This window comes from Pseudorca crassidens, chromosome 11 (assembly GCF_039906515.1).
Source record: "Pseudorca crassidens isolate mPseCra1 chromosome 11, mPseCra1.hap1, whole genome shotgun sequence".
In the NCBI taxonomy this organism is placed as follows: Eukaryota; Metazoa; Chordata; class Mammalia; order Artiodactyla; family Delphinidae; genus Pseudorca; species Pseudorca crassidens.
The window spans coordinates 7,306,311-7,325,992 of NC_090306.1; the positions used below are offsets into that span (position 1 = coordinate 7,306,311).

At 39.3% G+C, this 19,682-nt stretch overlaps 1 protein-coding gene across 8 annotated transcripts in view; it reads left to right on the plus strand.

Annotated features, from left to right (window-relative positions):
• Positions 1-19,682, plus strand: part of RIMKLB (ribosomal modification protein rimK like family member B) — a 53,255-nt gene that overhangs the window by 22,967 nt on the left and 10,606 nt on the right. For all 8 annotated transcript variants that reach the window (XM_067695650.1, XM_067695652.1, XM_067695653.1 and 5 more), the window contains 3 exons: positions 14,131-14,361; positions 16,078-16,164; positions 17,041-17,244. In XM_067695650.1, coding sequence (XP_067551751.1) covers positions 14,131-14,361; positions 16,078-16,164; positions 17,041-17,244 — 522 coding nt within the window. The remainder of the gene's footprint in view (positions 1-14,130; positions 14,362-16,077; positions 16,165-17,040; positions 17,245-19,682) is intronic.

Genomic DNA, 19,682 nt, shown 5'->3' on the forward strand with positions numbered 1-19,682 from the left:
GCTTTTCTGTGAATGTCTTAAATTCTCCCTCTTTTTTTTTTTTAACCTCTTTATTGGAGTATAATTGCTTTACAATGGTGTGTTGGTTTCTGCTTTATAACAAAGTGGATCAGTTATACACATACGTATGTTCCCATATCTCTTCCCTCTTGCGTCTCCCTCCCTCCCACCCTCCTATCCCACCCCTCTAGGTGGTCACAAAGCACCGAGTTGATCTCCCTGTGCTATGCTCTCCCTGTGCTATGCGGCTGCTTCCCACTAGCTATATATTTTACGTTTGGTAGTGTATATATGTCCATGCCACTCTCTCACTTTGTCACAGCTTACCCTTCCCCCTCCCCATATCCTCAAGTCCATTCTCTAGTAGGTCTGTGTCTTTATTCCCGTCTTGCCCCTAGGTTCTTCATGACCTTTGTTTTTTCTTAGATTCCATATATATGTGTTAGCATACGTTATTTGTTTTTCTCTTTCTGACTTACTTCACTCTGTATGACAGACTCTAGGTCCCTCCACCTCACTACAAATAACTCAATTTCGTTTCTTTTTATGGCTGAGTAATATTCCATTGTATATATGTGCCACATCTTCTTTATCCATTCATCTGTTGATGGACACTTAGGTTGCTTCCATGTCCTGGCTATTGTAAATAGAGCTGCAATGAACATTTTGGTACATGTCTCTCTTTTTTTTTTTTTTGGGTACACAGGCCTCTCACTGTTGTGGCCTCTCCCGTTACAGAACACAGGCTCCGGGCACGCAAGCCTAGTGGCCATGGCTCACGGGCCTAGCTGCTCCGCGGCATGTGGGACTTTCCCAGACTGGGGCATGAACCCGTGTCCCCTGCATCGGCAGGCGGACTCTCAACCACTGCACCACCAGGGAAGCCCCATGTCTCTTTTTGAATTATGGTTTTCTCAGAGTATATGGCCAGTAGTGGGATTGCTGGGTCGTATGGTAGTTCTATTTTTAGTTTTTTAAGGAACCTCCATACTGTTCTCCATAGTGGCTGTACCAATTCACATTCCCACCAGCAGTGCAAGAGGGATCCCTTTTCTCCACACCCTCTCCAGCATTTATTGTTTGTAGGTTTTTTGATGATGGCCATTCTGACCGGTGTGAGATGATATCTCATTGTAGTTTTAATTTGCATTTCTGTAATGATTAATGATGTTGAACATTCTTTCATGTGTTTGTTGGCAATCTGTATATCTTCTTTGGAGAAATGTCTATTTAGGTCTTCTGCTCACTTTTGGATTGGGTTGTTTGTTTTTCTGATATTGAGCTGCATGAGCTGCTTGTAAATTTTGGAGATTAATCCTTTGTCAGTTGCTTCATTTGCAAATATTTTCTCCCATTCTGAGGGTTGTCTTTCCGTCTTGTTTATGGTTTCCTTTGCTGTGCAAAAGCTTTGAAGTTTCATTAGGTCCCATTTGTTTATTTTTGTTTTTATTTCCATTTCTCTAGGAGGTGGGTCAAAAAGGATCTTGCTGTGATGTATGTCATAGAGTGTTCTGCCTATGTTTTCCTCTAAGTGTTTGATAGTGTCTGGCCTTACATTTAGGTCTTTAATCTATTTTGAGTTTATTTTTGTGTATGGTGTTAGGGAGTGTTCTAATTTCATACTTTTACATGTAGCTGTCCAGTTTTCCCAGCACCACTTATTGAAGAGGCTGTCTTTTCTCCACTATATATTCTTGCCTCCTTTATCAAAGATAAGGCGACCATATGTGCATGGGTTTATCTCTGGGCTTTCTATCCTGTTCCATTGATCTATATTTCTGGTTTTGTGCCAGTACCATACTGTCTTGATTACTGTAGCTTTGTAGTATAGTCTGAAGTCAGGAAGCCTGATTCCTCCAGGTCCATTTTTCTTTCTCAAGGTTGCTTTCGCTATTTGGGGTCTTTTGTGTTTCCATACAAATTGTGAAATTTTTTGTTCTAGTTCTGTGAAAAATGCCAGTGGTAGTTTCTACCTCTTTTTTGAATTAGAGTTTTGCTGGATGTAGGAGTTTCGGTTGGCAGTTTTTCTTTCAGCACTGTGAACGTATTAGACCCCTGTCTTCTGGCCTCCAAAGTTTCTGATGAGAAATCTGCTGATAATTTTATTGAGGATCCATAGAATGTGATGATTTGCTTCTGTCTTGCTTTTTTCAAAATTCTCTCTTTGTCCTGGGTTTTGAAAGTTTAAGTATAGTGTATCAACATGTGTCTGTTTGAGTTCATAAGGTGGAGACTGTTGAGCTTCTTACATGTTTATATTCATGTCTTTCATCAAATTTGGGAGGTGTTCAGTCACTATTTCATCAAATATTATCTCTGCACAACACCCCCCCCCCCCGCCCACCTCCCCGCACCAACCTTCCTGGGACTCCCACAATGTGTAAGTTCACTGATTCTTCTGTCTGCTCATATCTGCTTTGAATCTAAGTGAATTCTCATTTCTGTTATTGTACCTTTCAGCTCCAGAATTACTTATTGGTTTCTTTTTTATGTTTTCTGTCTACTGGTATTAACATTTTGTTCACACATTGTTTCTTTGACTTTCTTCACATCTTTCTTTAGTTCTTTGAGCATGTTTAAGGTAGTTTCTTTTAATGTCTTTGTCTAATCTCTCTGCCATTAATTAGGACTTCAGGAATGGTATCTGTTGATTTATTTCATTCCTTTTAGTGGCCATACTTTCTTGGTTTTTCTCTATGCCTTGTGAGTTTTTGTTGAATTCTGTACATTTGAATCTAATGTGGAAACTCTGGAACTCAGTCTCCCCCTTCCCCAGGGTTTGCTGGTTTTTGTTTACTGTTTTTGTTGTTTTGATTGTCATAGGCTGTCTCTGTACCTCAGATCAGCCTAAGGTGCAATCTTAATGTCTTCTAAGGTCTTTTCTGAACCTTTACCTAGGCACTTGCAGTCACTTTTTAATTTTCCCCATATTTGCAATTGAATGTCCTAGTGTTTAGTGTATGGCTTCTGAGGGGAAAAATTACAAGGGACAAAGGGGCAAAGAGGATATTTGAAGAAATAAATAAGTCCCCTGGAAGTGACTTCAGCTGGAAGGGGAGGGGCTTGTAAAAGTGGGAGGAGTGGTACAACAAAAATGGCTACTGGCCTCTTTGTCTGCACCTCTGATCAGAAGCTGCATCCAGCCATCAGAGCAGAGATGCCGGATATTTGGAGGGCAGCGTCCTAATAGACCACCCTGGCTCCTGCAAGGCATGTCAGCTGCTCCAGAACCAAGTGCAGTATTGCTAAACAATGGGGGATGGGTAGTTGCTACTTTTCTAGAGCTGAAATCGATGAAAATTAACTGCACTTACCATGCCAGTATTTTCCTTCATTATCCTTCAACAGATTGACAATGCATTTGTTGTTTAGGTGGCGAGACAGAGTCCTGATGCTCCCTACTCCTCCATCTTCCCGGAATCCTCTCTGTACTCTTTTTTTTTTTTTTTGCGGTACGTGGGCCTCTCACTGTTGTGGCCTCTCCCGTCACGGAGCACAGGCTCTGGACGCGCAGGCTCAGCGGCCATGGCTCACAGGCCCAGCCGTTCCGTGGCATGTGGAATCTTCTCAGACCGGGGCACGAACCCGTGTCCCCTGCATCGGCAGGTGGACTCTCAACCACTGCACCACCAGGGAAGCCCCTGTACTCATTTTTAATTGGTGTGTGTCTCTTTTTGTTTTGTAGTCTTGTATTATATTCTGGGGAAAAGTCTCTTACCGGATACATGTACTGTGAACATCTTCTCTCACTCTGTGGCTTGCCTTTTTTACTCTGTTAATGGCATCTTCTGGTCAGTGAAAGTTATTAAATTTAATTAAGTATGGTTTATTTTTTCTTATTTTTTGATTAGTGCTTCTTGTGTCCCAGTTAAGAAAATGTATGTGCCCAAGAGTCCTTATTTTGAGATACATGCTGAAAACCTACTTCATAAAATACAACATTGTTAAGTGAAATTATTGTTAGGAAAAAGGGCGTATACTATTTTCTAAGGGGAGGATGGGTATGTGACTGTAACTTTTGCTGGTTTAAAAAATAGTTAATAGAAGGATAAATCATAATTTTCCAAGTGTGGTTACCTTTAGGGAAAAGAAAGGGTTCAAGAGGACAGGGATGCGCTAGACTACTGTGACTCTCAACAAGGTTGAAAGTAGGTGATGGTACGTTGGATTCATTATAGTATTTTTATTTTCTGTTTAGGAGTTTTCTTAATAAAATTAAAATAAATGGAGAGAACGTTTGAACTGATGAAATTTTTGACTCAAGGATGGAAGGAGAAAGTTTGGAATTTAATCATTTTTGGTATGGCACTTTGATGAGATTATAGGTTGTTTCTTGCTCAAGTTAACTAGAGATATTTTAATTGCTTACAAATCAAATAACCTTCCCCGTGACAGAAATTAATTCCAGAGAGCATATTGCCAAAAATAGATGCTCAGAGACATGGTTACTTGGCATAGATAGGGCAGAAATCAATTAATACTACCTTTTTTATTTCAGAGTGGGAATCTCCTAACCCATGGTACACAGTGGTGAAACTGGTAATTAAGTAATTACTTTTATTCACTTGGAATCATGGTCTTTTTGAAGATAAAGCCTTGGAATCTGTTAGGTACTGCCACAGGCAACTTTTTTTAAATAGTATGAGGGATTTGGAAACCTGATACTGAATGGCCTTCTGAAGGCATTGGGGAACTTAAAGCAAAGGAATGATGAGGAGCTCAAATCTCTAAATTCTTCCTTCAAGGCAAGTAACAAAATTCAGGGGCTTTCCAGTATTTAGGATTATAGGTCTAACCTAACCATTAGAGTATATTCTTGTTGAAAGGAGTCTTCCAGCTGTCATGCTGCTAGGGCTTTGGAGGGAATTCTTGTGATATAATGAAAACAGCTTCTGCTTTAGAACTAGTTAGATCTAGCTATCCTGGCTGATTTAGTTTTTAAACTAAACTCTTTTGCAGTTGGTCAGACTGGTTGTCTTGATACTGCTAAATTAAGTCTGCTGGTAAATTCTCTCCTTGACAAGTAGAGAAATTTCTAGATATCAAGTAGTTAGGTCACCTGCTCTCGATTGCCAAAAGGAGGTTAGAACAGACTGATATAAATGTCTTTAACCTGGAGCCACTGTTAAAAAGTTTATTACTCTTTTTCAAAGTGGACAGGGGGCTTCCCCGGTGGCGCAGTGGCTTAGAGTCTGCCTGCTGATGCAGGGGACATGGGTTCGTGCCCCGGTCCAGGAAGATCCCACATGCCGTGGAGCGGCTGGGCCCGTGAGCCATGGTCGCTGAGCCTGTGTGTCCGGAGCCTGTGCTCCACAACGGGAGAGGCCACAACGGTGAGAGGCCCGCGAACCGCAAAAACAAAACAAAGGAGAAAACCAAAGTGGACAGGGACTTGACATTTAAAGGACATCACAAAGATACTTTGCTTACACTCTCCCCTTTTTTACATTAGTCTGTTGCTGGGAGACTGCTGTAACTTTTTATGGCTGGATTCATTAATAGCGACCTAAATGATACATTTCCCCAGTTTTCTTCTATACAGTTTTCTTTTAAACTATTTCAGTATAGATTGCTATCTTATGGGGGAAGAAAATGTAATTTTGGTTAGATAATAACATTTCATATTTGGATAATAGAAAAAAATTCATAAAGTTTTCATGTTAGCAAAATAGAAATATGTCTTCTTGCTTCTAATACTGAGACCTTATGCACCAGTTATCAAATAAATCAAGTTTGCTTGGGAGTTGAGAAAAAATAGATGAAGAATCAACAGCTACCACATGTGCCGTCAGCCTACCCCAACCCACCATTGTAAACTAAGAGTAATGGATAGCCACTAACAATTATTAACCACTTACTATGTGCCAATCTTTATCAAATACTTAACATGCATTTTCCCCCATCATCCTCCTCAAAACTGTTTAAGTGGGGCTAGGACTTTATCCCAAGGCTCAGAGTATCTTAAAATAGATGCTCAATGTTTTTGAATGAATAAAAGAATGAGTGGATAAGTGGATGAGTCCTTTAAGGGTATTTTATCTTTTTATCACTTTCATGAAGTATTTTCTTCTGAGCCATTTTTTTCTATCTACAGAAAAGGTAAAGAGAATGTACTCAAACATGCAGAGCTTGAATGCCAGCATTTATAAAATTAATTAGAATTATTTAGCTAGTGGCATCACATTTTCTCTACATTTGATATGTCCTACCTGCTTTTTGGGGTAGGGTCAGTTGTCTTGACCCCCAGATTCTGTATTTTTTAAAGGTACTTAGAGCAGAAGCTGGCCAGTCATTACCTTCAATAAAAGATGTTTTTAAAACAGAGAGTCGTAATCTGACTTTCCTCATCTCTTTCTCCTTTTCTCTCTTTTTTTCAAACACATGATGGTCAGCTGCAAAGTGGCATTGCTCAGTGATAATGAGGCACACTGTTACAGCAAACTTCCTTTTGTTTCTTCCAGTACCACTGATGGACCTGGGAAAGGAATTTTATTGGTTCCTTATCGTTCCCCAAAGAGCATACCATTGAAGAGAAAAATTTTCTTGCTACCTGGGATTAATAGTGAGATAAGGCTTGGAAACAAATTGGACAGGAAAAGGATTGCTGAGGATGTTAAACAGGGGTAGTTTGATAGGAAACATAAAATATATCTTCGTAGGAAGCAGGTAAGCAGATAGAAAAGGCATGTATAGTCTCAAAAGAATGGATTCTTTTATTCTTGTTTTTGATATTTGATAACTTAGATGTATGAGTTCTAACCCAGCCTTAATAAAGACTTTTTAGTGTTGTATATAACTCTTTTGAGAATTATATGACCCTTGGTACTGTAAATTTCCATTACCACTTGTCCTATTCTCCTCAAAATTTGGGTAATTACTTTTCATCCTATATTTTTGGGACCTGGTGGGGGAAACTAGCCAGTGATTTTTTTAAGGTGATAACTTTTTAAATATTCATTTATTTATCCCCCCTGCCTGCGTCGGGTCTTAGTTGCGGCACATGGGATCTTCATTGAGGCATGCGGGATCTTGCCTTATGGCGCGCAGGCTCTTCTTTGCAGCGCGCGGGCTTCTCTCTAGTTGTGACATGTGGGCTCCGGAGCGCATGGGCTCTGTAGTTTGCGGCACTTGGGCTTTCTTGTTGAGATGCGAGAGCTCAATAGTTGGGGTGCGCAGGCTTAGTTGCTGCGCGGCATGTAGGACCTTAGTTTCCCGACCATGGATCGAACCCGCGTCCCGTGCATTGGAAGGCGGATTCTTTACCACTGGACCGCCAGGGAAGTCCCAAGCCAGTGATTTTTTTTTTTTTTTTTTGCTGTACGAGGGCCTCTCATTGTTGTGGCCTCTCCCATTGCGGAGCACAGGCTCAGGACTTGCAGGCTCAGCGGCCATGGCTCACGGGCCCAGCCGCTCCACGACTTGTGGGATCTTCCCGGACCGGGGCACGAACCCGTGTCCCCTGCATCGGCAGGCGGACTCTCAACCACCGCGCCACCAGGGAAGCCCCAAGCCAGTGATTTTTTAAAAGAAAAGCTTAGGAGGACAATTCTCATGTGACGACAGTTTTGCATTTATAGTAGGCACCAGGTCCGTGTGACTTAAGCCCTCTTGCTGCAATCTTTTTTTAATGTCCTAATGTAGATTAATTGATAAATAGATTTATAGTGAGTTGAGTATTTTAAAACGTTCAGAATTATCTCGTCTTTTTTGTTAATATAGCCCCTTTTATTTTACATGTGGTGGTGAATTTAATAGCTTTGCCAGTTAAGTAATGGATTAGCATTCTGGATTATTGACCTAAACAACTAAAGTTTGTTATGTGAATTTAGCTGGAAGTAGGGAGCTCAGAAGTTATAAATCTCTTACCCTGACTCCTTGCTTTTTCTAAGTAGAACTCACAGCCTGAGAAAGAACAGGTTAGATTTCTTGTCCTAGATTTGGTTTTGACTGCCTTTAGCAAGTTACTTTAGCTTTCAGTTAGTCTTCCCTCTTCCGCCTTCCAAGATGAACTAATATAAAGTTTTTACTGCAGTAGTAGCACTTGAAACATAAATGGCAAGGGAGATGGGTCACTGGCAGAATAGTAAATGGGCTTTTGGTGAGAGAAAGGATGAGAAACCATTTAAAAAAAAAAATGAAAAGCTGAGCAGCAAAACCCAGAGATTTTGAAACTGGAATGACCAGCATCAGTTCTCTGTAGAGAATACTTAAGAATTTGATACGTCTTGGATTCTCCCCTCCAAATCGGGTTTTCATTAAGAATTTTAAATGAAGAGAAAAGCTGAAAGACTAGAATTATGAACAGGTATATTCTTGCTACCTAGATTGAGTGTTCAATAGTAACCCCCTGTTATAGTTCTTGAATATCTTTCTCCTAGTATGTATAAACATTATGTACATTACACACAGCTTTTTGAGAGAGTCATTATCTTTTGAATACAAGTAGCTATCTTAATGTTCACCCCTAAATATTTCAGTATCTGAGGCCAAAAAATAAGGATGTTGTTCCCTATGAGCCAACACAATTAGCACGCCTAAGAAAAGTAAACTCTTTAATATCATCTCATATATACTCTAGAATCAGATTGTCGCAGTTGATTCCAAAATACCTGTTTCAGTTATTTTCAAATCAGGCTCTATAAGGTTCATGCATTGTATTTGGATATAATGTCTACTCAGTCTTTCTAACTCTAGACATTCTTCCCATCTTTAGTTCTAAAGTGACATCAACTTTTTGAAGTGATCAGAACAATGTCTCATATCCTGGATTTGTGTGATAGTTTTCTTGTGATGTCTGCCTCCTGAAGCTTCCTGTGAGTTGGCATCATTAGATAGAGTTCATGTGTTTTGTGCACACAGTTACCTCTTAGTTGACCATGGATGCTTCACAGTGCGTTCTTCCAGGAGGCCCAAAATGGTAGTCTGTGCCACTGTCCAGGATAAGTTTGATCACTGGGACAGGTAGTGTCTGCATGGTCTGTTAGAAAAATCTATTTTTATCTTTTGCCTAGCAATTCTTTGATATTTTGGCACTATACAGATATCCCATCCACCTTTCCTTATAATGATTATTATTATTATTATTTTTTGCGGTACGCGGGCCTCTCACTATTGTGGCCTCTCCCGTTGCAGAGCACAGGCTCTGGACGCGCAGGCTCAGCAGCCATGGCTCATGGGCCCAGCCGCTCCGCGGCATGTGGGATCTTCCCGGACCGGGGCACGAACCCGTGTCCCCTGCGTCGGCAGGTGGACTCTTATCCACTGCGCCACCAGGGAAGCCCTCCTTATAATGATATTTTGATATTTCATTGGGATTTGCAAAATGGTGATTTTTCTAATTTTGCTATTCCTTCTATATTAGTTGACATTCTTCTCTAAAGAAGACCTTTTCCTACAGGTGATAAATAGCTCCTCCTGAAATGGGGACATAAATGTAGTTTTTCCTCATTATTTACCAGTTTTTATTTCTTTATTTTTTAATAAATTTATTTATTTTTGGCTGCATTGGGTCTTAGTTGCTGCGTGTGGGCTTTCTCTAGTTGTGGAGAGCGTGGGCTTCTTATTGTGGTAGCTTTTCTTGTTGCAGAGCAGGGGCTCTAGGCGCGCAGGCTTCAGTAGTTGTGGCACATGAGCTCAGTAGTTGTAGCACGCAGGCTTAGTTGCCCTGTGGCCCGTGGATCTTAGTTTCCCGACCAGGGTTCGAACCCGCGTCCCCTGCATTGGCAGGCGGATTCTTAACCATTGCGCCACCAGGGAAGTCCCTACCAGTTTTTAGAATACAGATTTATGTAATAGTTCCTCAAGTGATAGCAAATGAGCCCCCCTTCTCCATTATCATTATAGAATAATGAGCTTTTTTGGGGCATTGTTAGTAGTTTTTTTTCCTTTGAAATTTAGCTAAATGAAAGCTCTTTCAGGCTGTCTCCCGTGTTCTAGTAACTAATCTGTCTTAATCTTTGGGTGCGTCCTTGATTTTTGGCACAGAGACTGTGTCGCTTTTTAATTGTGTACAAATAGCTCCTTCACTGGAAACTTCCAGTTTAAATTCTTAAAATTTGTTAGCTTTAAAGTGATTCCAGAGGTCCTGGTAAATCCTCTAGAATAGTAAAGGATGGAAGAAAAAGAAATGCCAGTCAGCAGATAAGCCTATCCTTATTTCCTGAGGATGAAAACACCTAGTACTTGTCATGTAGCCAAACTAGTTTCAAAAAGCACAGGTGTAGAGCAGGCTACATGAGAGATTTCCCGCTTAATTACTGACAAGGAGATTATTAATATCCCAAAGGAATCTTTCAACTTGGGAGAATAATCAGCCCTCAGCACTTTCTCACTCTGCCTTGACAACAGTAGCAGCCTTTTAATACATAATACATTTTTATCTAAAAAATGTAGGAATAAAAATTGTTCCCAACCTCATTGCTATTCTAAGGTTAACTCATTATTTATTGGCTTTTAATTTTTTTTTTAAGATGTTGGGGGTTGGAGTTTATTAATTAATTAATTTATTTTTGCTGTGTTGGGTCTTCGTTTTCTGTGCGAGGGCTTTCTCTAGTTGTGGCAAGTGGGGGCCACTCTTTGTCGCGTTGCGCAGGCCCCTGACTATCGCGGCCTCTCTTGTTGCGGAGCACAGGCTCCAGACGCGCAGGCTCAGTAGTTGTGGCTCACGGGCCTAGTTGCTCCGCGGCATGTGGGATCCTCCCAGACCAGGGCTCAAACCCGTGTCCCCTGCATTAGCAGGCAGATTCTCAACCACTGCGCCACCAGGGAAGCCCGGCTTTTAATGTTTAATCATACACTTAATTCAAAACTTACCAAAATATTTATATTGAAATCTCTATCCCAGTATGAAACAAAACTAGATGAATAGTTTCATAAGTTGCTGTTTAAGATGATGAGCAAAAAAGACAGTATATGCTTGAAGAAGTGGAATTGAAAGCAAAGCTGACTGGTAGCACATTCAATTGGAATAGCTGTTTTCACAATGAGTAGAGTGGAATTGTGCATGTGTATAATGAATAACAGGGATCTAAGGAAAAGAGTCATCCTCCCTATATTTCAGTTTTATAAGCTCTGCATCAAAGATGAGTGGTATTTACTAAGAGTGCTCAAGAGATCAGTAATACTTTGCCTTTTTCTTTTTTTTGCTCACATTCATCTGTACCTGCCCTTCTTTCTGGGCAGTCTCGGATCACCTTCTGCTTGTCTAGGATAATAAAGTGTCTGTTTCTGTTACTGGAGGCATTGAATTTCTTTCCATCCTCAGTAATGCCCATATAGTGTACTATGCAGATCTGACTGTGCTTTGGATAAAGTACTCCCATATTCCCAATTTCCGTTGGCAGCAGACCGAGAGTGGAACACATTGCCTTCTCTATCCCCTTTCTTAAAAGGCGCAAAAAGTATCTCCGTTTTAGGGAAATGAGAAGATAGTGTCATAATGGATGAATTTTCTCTTGACAGTTGACAGTGTCTCTTTTCCTGATCACTCAAGTTTTCCCAAACTCAATCTTTGTTTTACCTCTGTTTCATTTAACGAATTTGATTATTCTCTCCAGGTAACACTGACTTTTCTTATTTTTCATATTACTACTTAAAACTAGATTTTCCTGGTTTTTTGACTCATTTTTCCTCAGGTTTTTGCTTCTTTCTCGTGTCCCTTAACTGAGATTCATCAAATCCAGTCCTAGGAATTGCCATTTTTTCTTTTTCTTTTTTCAGCCTATACATCCCCATTTCTTTAGGTATTAAGTCTTGGGCTGATTCCTTCTGTAAGCACACACACACTCCACACTACCAGATATGAATTATTTTACACACCTGTAATACACATGTGTATTTTATATACACATCTGTATAGTTCCCATCCGTACTTCAACTGTTACAGAATAGTTCTACTTTGATTTTATCACCAGAATCTTTCATATCTACACCCAGAGGCAGCATCTTTTGCCGTAAACTGGGTTCCCTTTTCACCTTTCCCATTCTCCATGTCCCCTTTTAACTCCCAATTTGGTCACTAGGCTTTTTTTCTGATTTCAAGTAAAATGCTGTTTAGATTTTCCTGTTGAGGCAAGTCAGCACAAAAGCCCAGGAAATGAGAAAATGTAGGATTGCAGGAATCCGCTGCTGCTGATCTCAAGATGCCTGTAGCAGCATGGTCAGTGAACGACTGCAAGGACAATGCCTGAAGCCTTTGGCAAAAAACCTCACATCTGCTGATGACCACAGCGCTACCAGCTGCCCCTGGAGAATAATGACTTCTACTTCTCTTTGACCTGTAAAATTTTGTGTAATTGTCTCTCGTTGGTGGATTCTCAAAATAGAATCCTGCTGGCAAGGGAGAGTAGGAAGTGCTTCTAGTCCATGCCATACAGGGAGGGAGTAAAAGATGGGGATGGTGTGAAGTATCAACAGGTAATATCAAGCACATAACCTCAGTTCCCTTAATCAGAATAGATAAAATCTCTTTTGGCTCAGAATTGTGGATCCAGCATGTTACCTCAAGGAAATGAAATCACTATCTTGAGGATTTATCTGCACCCCCATGTTCATAGCAGCTTTATTTATAATAATTACAACGTGGAAGCAAACTAAGTGTCCATTGACAGATGAATGTATAAAGAATACGGTGTACATACACACACACACACACACACACACACACACACTCACTCACTCACTCACTATAAAAGTCCTGGGTATGTAAATGTATATAGAGTACAGTGACTAGTCAAGGACCTTATCTGCCTTAGTTACCAATCTATTCCCAACTTTTAGAAAAGAATCTGACACATAGTAATTACTTAATGTTTATTCAATGAATGAATGTCCATGAGTAAGGGATTGATCATGTGGTGTATCTTTAAATATAATTCTGTTGAGCCCAATACAGTTATATGTGCACTGACTTAGATGTCTGGTATAATTTTAAGTGATGAGAGAAAGTGACATAAAATGATGTAAACAAAGTATCTCATTTGTCTAAAAATTATATATATTTTTCTATAATTAGATAATGGTGGGGAAAATACTATTAACATACTATTAGTTAACTATTAACTGTTAGTTGATACATACTGTTAACACTGTGTAGGATGTTGGATGGGAGGTAAATGTGTTATGTTTTTGTATTTGAATGTTATTTAAATAAGTATATGTAATTTTTTAATGAAAGTAGGTTGTAAGGAGCAACAAGTACCTTGTTCCTTTATTATTTGGGACCTCTTTAAAAATAGAATGGTATTGGATAAAACTCAGAAAACTGCTCTTTTAAAAATTCTCTTTTTGGGGCTTCCCTGGTGGCCCAGTGGTTAAGAATCTACCTGCCAATGCAGGAGACACGGGTTCAAGCCCTGGTCTGGGAAGATCCCACATGCCGCGGAGCAACTAAGCCCGTGAGCCACAACTACTGAGCCTGCGCTCTAGAGCCTTCGAGCCACAGCTACTGAAGCCCGCGAGCCGAGAGCCCGTGCTCCGCAACAAGAGAAGACACCGCAGTGAGAAGCCTGCGCACCGCAACGAAGAATGGCCCCTGCTCGCCACAACGAGAGAAAGTCCGCGCGCAGCAACGAAGACCCCACACAGCCAAAAATAAATAAATAAATACATTTATTTATTTTTTACAGAAAGAAAATTCTCTTTTTGTACTAAAAGCATACATCCTCACTTAAAAAAGATAGAGAATTGCATGGAGCAAAATGTTTTAAAGTTCCTCATTCTGCCCTTCTCTTCCTGCCTTGCCAGCCACACATACTCAGAGAAAGCCATTTTTATATATTTTCTGTACATATGTAAACACAAGAGTTAATTGCTTTTAAAAAACTTAACCTTATGCATCTGGACATTCTTTCCATCTTTGAACATAGAGATTTATGACATTCTTTTTAATGGATATGTAATACTTCATTGTATTGACATGTACTGTAAATTATTTACCCCGGCATACATTCTTCTTATTACATCTTCTTTGTTCTTACAAAAGAAAATTATTTAAGGAGGAATGTCTCTCTGTCCCAGTGAAATGTTAGCAAAATAGTACATTTAGTTTTGAGACCTAAGCTTTGGTATATATCTGTTTCTCTATTGTATATTCCCCTTTAATGGTTATGGTTTCATTCCTGTATATTTCAGGTCTTCGTATCAATGGAGAACTAATTACTGCCTACCCTCAGGTGGTGGTAGTGAGAGTACCAACCCCTTGGGTGCAAAGTGATAGTGACATCACTGTTTTGCGTCATCTGGAGAAGATGGGATGCAGGTTGATGAACCGACCTCAAGCCATCCTGAACTGTGTTAATAAGTTCTGGACGTTTCAAGAGTTGGCAGGTCATGGTGTTCCTCTGCCAGATACTTTCTCTTATGGTGAGTTAACTAACAAGAATTTATAGCCTAAATTTTAGAGCACCAATAAGTTTTGAAAGCCCTACTAAACTATTAGGGTTATGTGATATAATGAAATTCGTGAACAAGGAAGAACTCTTAGAAGCGATTTTCAGTTTTAACAAACTGGGCAGGAGAATTATGAATCTGTGTATGGTATGAGTAGAATGGACTGACCAAACTTTCTGTAATGGGTCAAATAGTAAATATTTTGGGCTTTCCAGGCTGTAAGTTCTCTCGTGACCCTCAGTAAAGCTGTTGTACTGTGAAACGTGCTGTAGACAAAGCTTAAACAATGAGTGTGGCTGTTTTCTAGTAAAACTTAATTACAAAAAAGGGCTGTATGCCCAAGCAGTCCTTAGTGTGGCAACCCCTGAGGTAAAAGAATCTGTCATCTCTATAATTTCTGATTATCTTCATTACCATTTTCATGATAATGGTTCATAAATATTTCCCTATTTTTAAAGAAAATTACACTATACTAGGTGTACTTTAAACCAGTGCTTCTAAAATCACCTGTGGTAGAGGACTATTTTTTTTTTTTAAGACCCATTTGCTGTGGATAAGTACACGTAAAGTACCGTAAAAATAGCAGAGCAATGCCAAATTGCTTTCTTGTGCTTACTCTTTTTGTATTTATTTGGACACATATCAGTAGCAAAGAAGTCACAGGCAGGGGTTACTGGACCACACTTGGAGTAGCACTACTGTAAACAGTATTATGTTAATATATTTCCTGCCTTTCCAGTTTTTCTAGTTTGGAAAGAATCAGACTTGCTATAAATCAGTATACTTTTTCATAAAAATATTTCTTAAAATGTCCAGCAGAATGCTTGGAGAGTTAACGAGGCTTTAAAAAGAAATTCCTGTCCTGTTACAGTTTGAGAGTTCTCTCTTCCTGATGCTTTTGAGATATTATATAGCTTATTTCATCGTTCTACAATTCTGATTTTAAGAGAATGGAAAGGAGAAAAGTATATTAACCAAATTAATGAATATTACCTGTGCTCTCACGTTTAAGGTTTAAAATTTGGAGACTAGGTCATCTTCATATCTCTGAGCTGAAAATTTATGATATCACAGTTGTTTAATGAACCTTTTCTTGGTGTGATTATTCTGTCACCATGCTGATTTTGTACAACTACAATCCATTTTTGCTGTAGCTTTGCTTCTGTATCGTTTGTTCCTAGGAATATAAACAGAAAGAACAAGACATAACCCATGGGTACTGAATAGCTCAGTGTAGAAAGAACTCTGATTTATAATAGAGATAAGAAATATTAATTTGTGTATTTGATGAGAGAGAGAGCCATGCCTGTGCATGCAGCATCTTTTCAACTTTGGATAAGTCTACCCAACTGCCTCACTCTTCTGTTTCTTAATCCAAATAGAATTCTATATACTAAGGTAGATCTTGGCTTCTATTATTTGTGTGGTAGAGAAATAAGGGCTAAAAATATGAAAAATGTTATAGAATCAGGAAACTTTGTTTTAATTTCTTTGAGTTGTATATTAGAATATTTATAGTTTAAGATAGTTTTTATCCATTTTAAAAGGAGTGGTTGTTTAACTGAAGACAAAATTTAGCCATCAGGTTATTACCTTATACCTCCCTTGTCTTGCTGACTTTAGTATAGATAAAATTTATCACAAAACACCTCTGTTGCTGTTCCTAAATTTCTTTTTTGCTCAAACCAGGTGGTCATGAAAATTTTGCTAAAATGATTGATGAAGCAGAAGTACTGGAGTTTCCAATGGTAGTGAAGAATACACGGGGTCATAGAGGTGTGTATGAGTTGTTGCTACCACACATAATATTGAAATTACTCTTGAGAATTAATAAGTGGTTATACAAAACAGATTTTTTAAGACTTAACTTAGATCTACCTTGTATTTGCTCATGGTTATTGACTAGACGTAGTCTTGTCAATTGAAGTTTATAGCTTTTGAAACAGAGCTTCTGAAGAATTACTGTAGGGAAATTGCTAGGTGCATGGTACCTCAGACTCACAGAAGGCGCTTTTGTGAGTTGTTCCTCTAGGCTGGAACAACAACAACTCACATTTCTGTTCGTTTAGTGGTTATCCTAGAGATTTTTTTTTTTTTTTTTTTTGCAGTACACGGGCCTGTCACTGTTGTGGCCTCTCCCGCTGCGGAGCACAGGCTCCGGACGCGCAGGCTCAGCGGCCATGGCTCACGGGCCCTGCCGCTCCGCGGCATGAGGGATCTTCCCGGACTGGGGCACGAATCCGCGTCCCCTGCATCGGCAGGCGGACTCTCAACCACTGTGCCACCAGGGAAGCCCTATAACCATGTTTTAAAAGCAGACACTTCTGTTGGCATAGAAGTAGTAACATACTGCTACTTTACTATATGCAAACATGGCATCTTAATATTGTGTAATATATAAAACATATGTTTTAACTCAGAAAAATGTTTTGTTGATAAGTGAGGCTAGTATTATTGGCTAACCTGGAGGAATACAAATCTTAAGAACCCAAATATTTAGTTGGTCTTTATATACATTTTACCATAACGCTGTTACTTTGGTTAAAAAGCAGTTGGTTCTGAAAAAGGAGATTGGGACACAAGAAAATGCAGGTAATGATATCAACTGCTCATAGTTTGTTGACTTACATTTTTTATTCTTTTCGACCACAGGCAAAGCAGTTTTCTTGGCTCGCGATAAGCACCATTTGGCTGATCTAAGCCATCTTATTCGCCATGAAGCTCCATACCTGTTTCAGAAGTATGTTAAAGAGTCTCATGGAAGGGATGTACGTGTCATTGTTGTGGGAGGCCGTGTGGTTGGCACCATGTTACGCTGTTCAACGGATGGGAGGATGCAAAGCAACTGCTCACTAGGTAAAAGCAATGCAAGTGTCTTTCTAGGATATAAAGTAATACTATTAAAGCTTTTTCAGTGAGTATTTGTATATAACTTAGATCTTTTTATTTAATATGTTGAAAAACGTATCTTTCACATGTAAATATGATTCATAGATTTACCACGAATATAATAAAAGTATAGAATTGTTTTTCTAGTAATGAAGCTGGATTTCTCTGAATCATAAATTTGCTTTCACCCAGGCTCAATTTGTACCCCAATTTGCACATGTGTGAAATGTCTAACAAATTCCCTCTTTGGTCATATTATTTCATTTAAGCTGTGTCCTAACCCATTTTACCCATTGGTCCAAAGAATGTTGCTGATTTTGATTTGCTTAAGTGTATATCTTCTGAGATTTCTTACCGTTGAAGGGCCTCAGAGCGTAGTCTGGGTGTTTTCTTCTTCTCTGTGTATTTTACGTTCTTAGTAATCTTACCTAGCTCATGGCTTTAGATGCTATCTATGTTATTATTTTCAAATTTATCTCTCCAGTTTAGGCTTTCTTCCTGAACTCCAGGCACATATAAATCACTGCCTCTCAATATCTCCATGTAGATGTCTGTTAGACATTTTAGTCTTAACATGTCCAAAACTGAACTCCTCATCTAACTCCTCCCAGTATGTCCCATCCACAGTTTTCTCCTTATTGTTTTTGGCAACTGTATCTTTCTAGTTTAGACCAAAATCCTTGGAGTCATTCTTGATCTCCTCTCTAGTCTAACACCTCATATCCAAAGTCCTTGAAATCTCTACTCTCAAAATGCATCACCTCTTGTTCCCTCTCTCTTCCCATGAGAGGATTAGAACAGTTTTACTTCCTTTCCTACTCCTCCCTCTTGATTCATTCATTCACTGAACAAATATTTTTGAGTACCTCCTAAGTATCAATACTGTTACAGCAGTATTTTGTATATAGCAGTGAACAAAACAGACACAAATTTCTGCTTCCCTGGGCTTTGTATTCCACTGTTTTTCTGAAACCATTTAATAGTTTTAGTTCAAGTCTATAATAGAATTTCTTTTATTGTGTGTCTCTTCTGTTTCAAGAATCCTTAGGTAGCACTTACTTTATCCATTCCCAGGCAGTCTTTATCTGTTGAGAGTTAATTACACCTGTTTTGCAAGAATCACACTACTAGTCACTCTTTACTCCCCATCTGCATCTTCCCATAGCTTGAGTTTTCTGTCCTTAGTCATTTGCTGTTATGTTAGTATCTCTTCTTGATTATTTTCCCTGGATGGTGTATGTGAGTGATAGATACCTCATAGCTTGCTGTCTTTCTCAAAGGAGAATGATATATTGGCTGAGATAGGATTCTTAAATTGTGTGAGTCTTGCTTCTGTTCTGCTGCTCTACAGTTTACACTTTTGCAATTGAATGTCCAAATCTACTCTGATTTTGGGAGGGGGGTAGGTTATATTCTTTGTAAGTTTGTTTTTTGTTTTGTTTTGTTCTCTTATTTTTGGTTATTTTGTTTTACTTGAAATGCGAAACAGTTTTGTCAGGATATTTTTAGATATGTGTCTCTTCTCAGTCAGTCCAACCTGGATTTTAGTAAGCTGTTTCTATCAGATTCAGTTTTTCTAAGCTTCAGGAAAATTTCTTCTCTCCTTCTGGGGGTTAGGGTTTTTCTGATTCAGTTATCCAAATTTTTTGTCCTTCTTTTGTGACTTCACCTCAGGTTTTTTGTATGTGCTTCAAAATATTTCTCACAGTAGATTTTCCAAGTTATAAGTTAGACTCACAAAAGCAACTCTCCTTCAGTTTCTCTGTTGAAACTTTTAAGTTGGGTAATCATGTTTTTGTGTTAGTTCAGAGAGTCTTTTTGTGCTAAACTTGAATTTGTGCTCTTATTTCTTTCATTCAGGTCATAGACAGCTTGTTATTTGTTATTGTCACGTCACATCAGAGCTCTGCTCTGGTTATTTGGAACATTCCAGATGGCCTCAGTACTATGGATGCTGAGAAGCAGTGTCATTTAATTCATTGGCTAGTGTGCCAGTCCCCTCCTTCCTGCACTCCCCTCCCCGTACTCTTCCAGCCACAGTGGTAAGGGGGACTCTGGTCATATGTGCCTTTACCTTTGGTCTCTTTGGGTCAGGCATACTTACATAGTACTGATGTCAGCCTTCCTCCTGTTGAGCTCCTTAAGCCAAGGTTTTGTCCAAATTCTTTTGCTTTCTAGTCCTTATCTAGTCCTTTCTAGTCTTGAAACTGTCTCCAACTAGTTCTAATTCTTTTCTCTCAGATACCAGCGAAGACTTCACATACACTCCTCCAGCTACCTGAAACCCCAGAATACTTTTGGCTTAGGAACAGCAAAGAGATTAGAATTGGGACTGTGGAGGAAGAAAAGCATGTTCCTAGATTCTGTCCTCTGTCCTTGTTATGCATCTCTATTTTTACAAATCA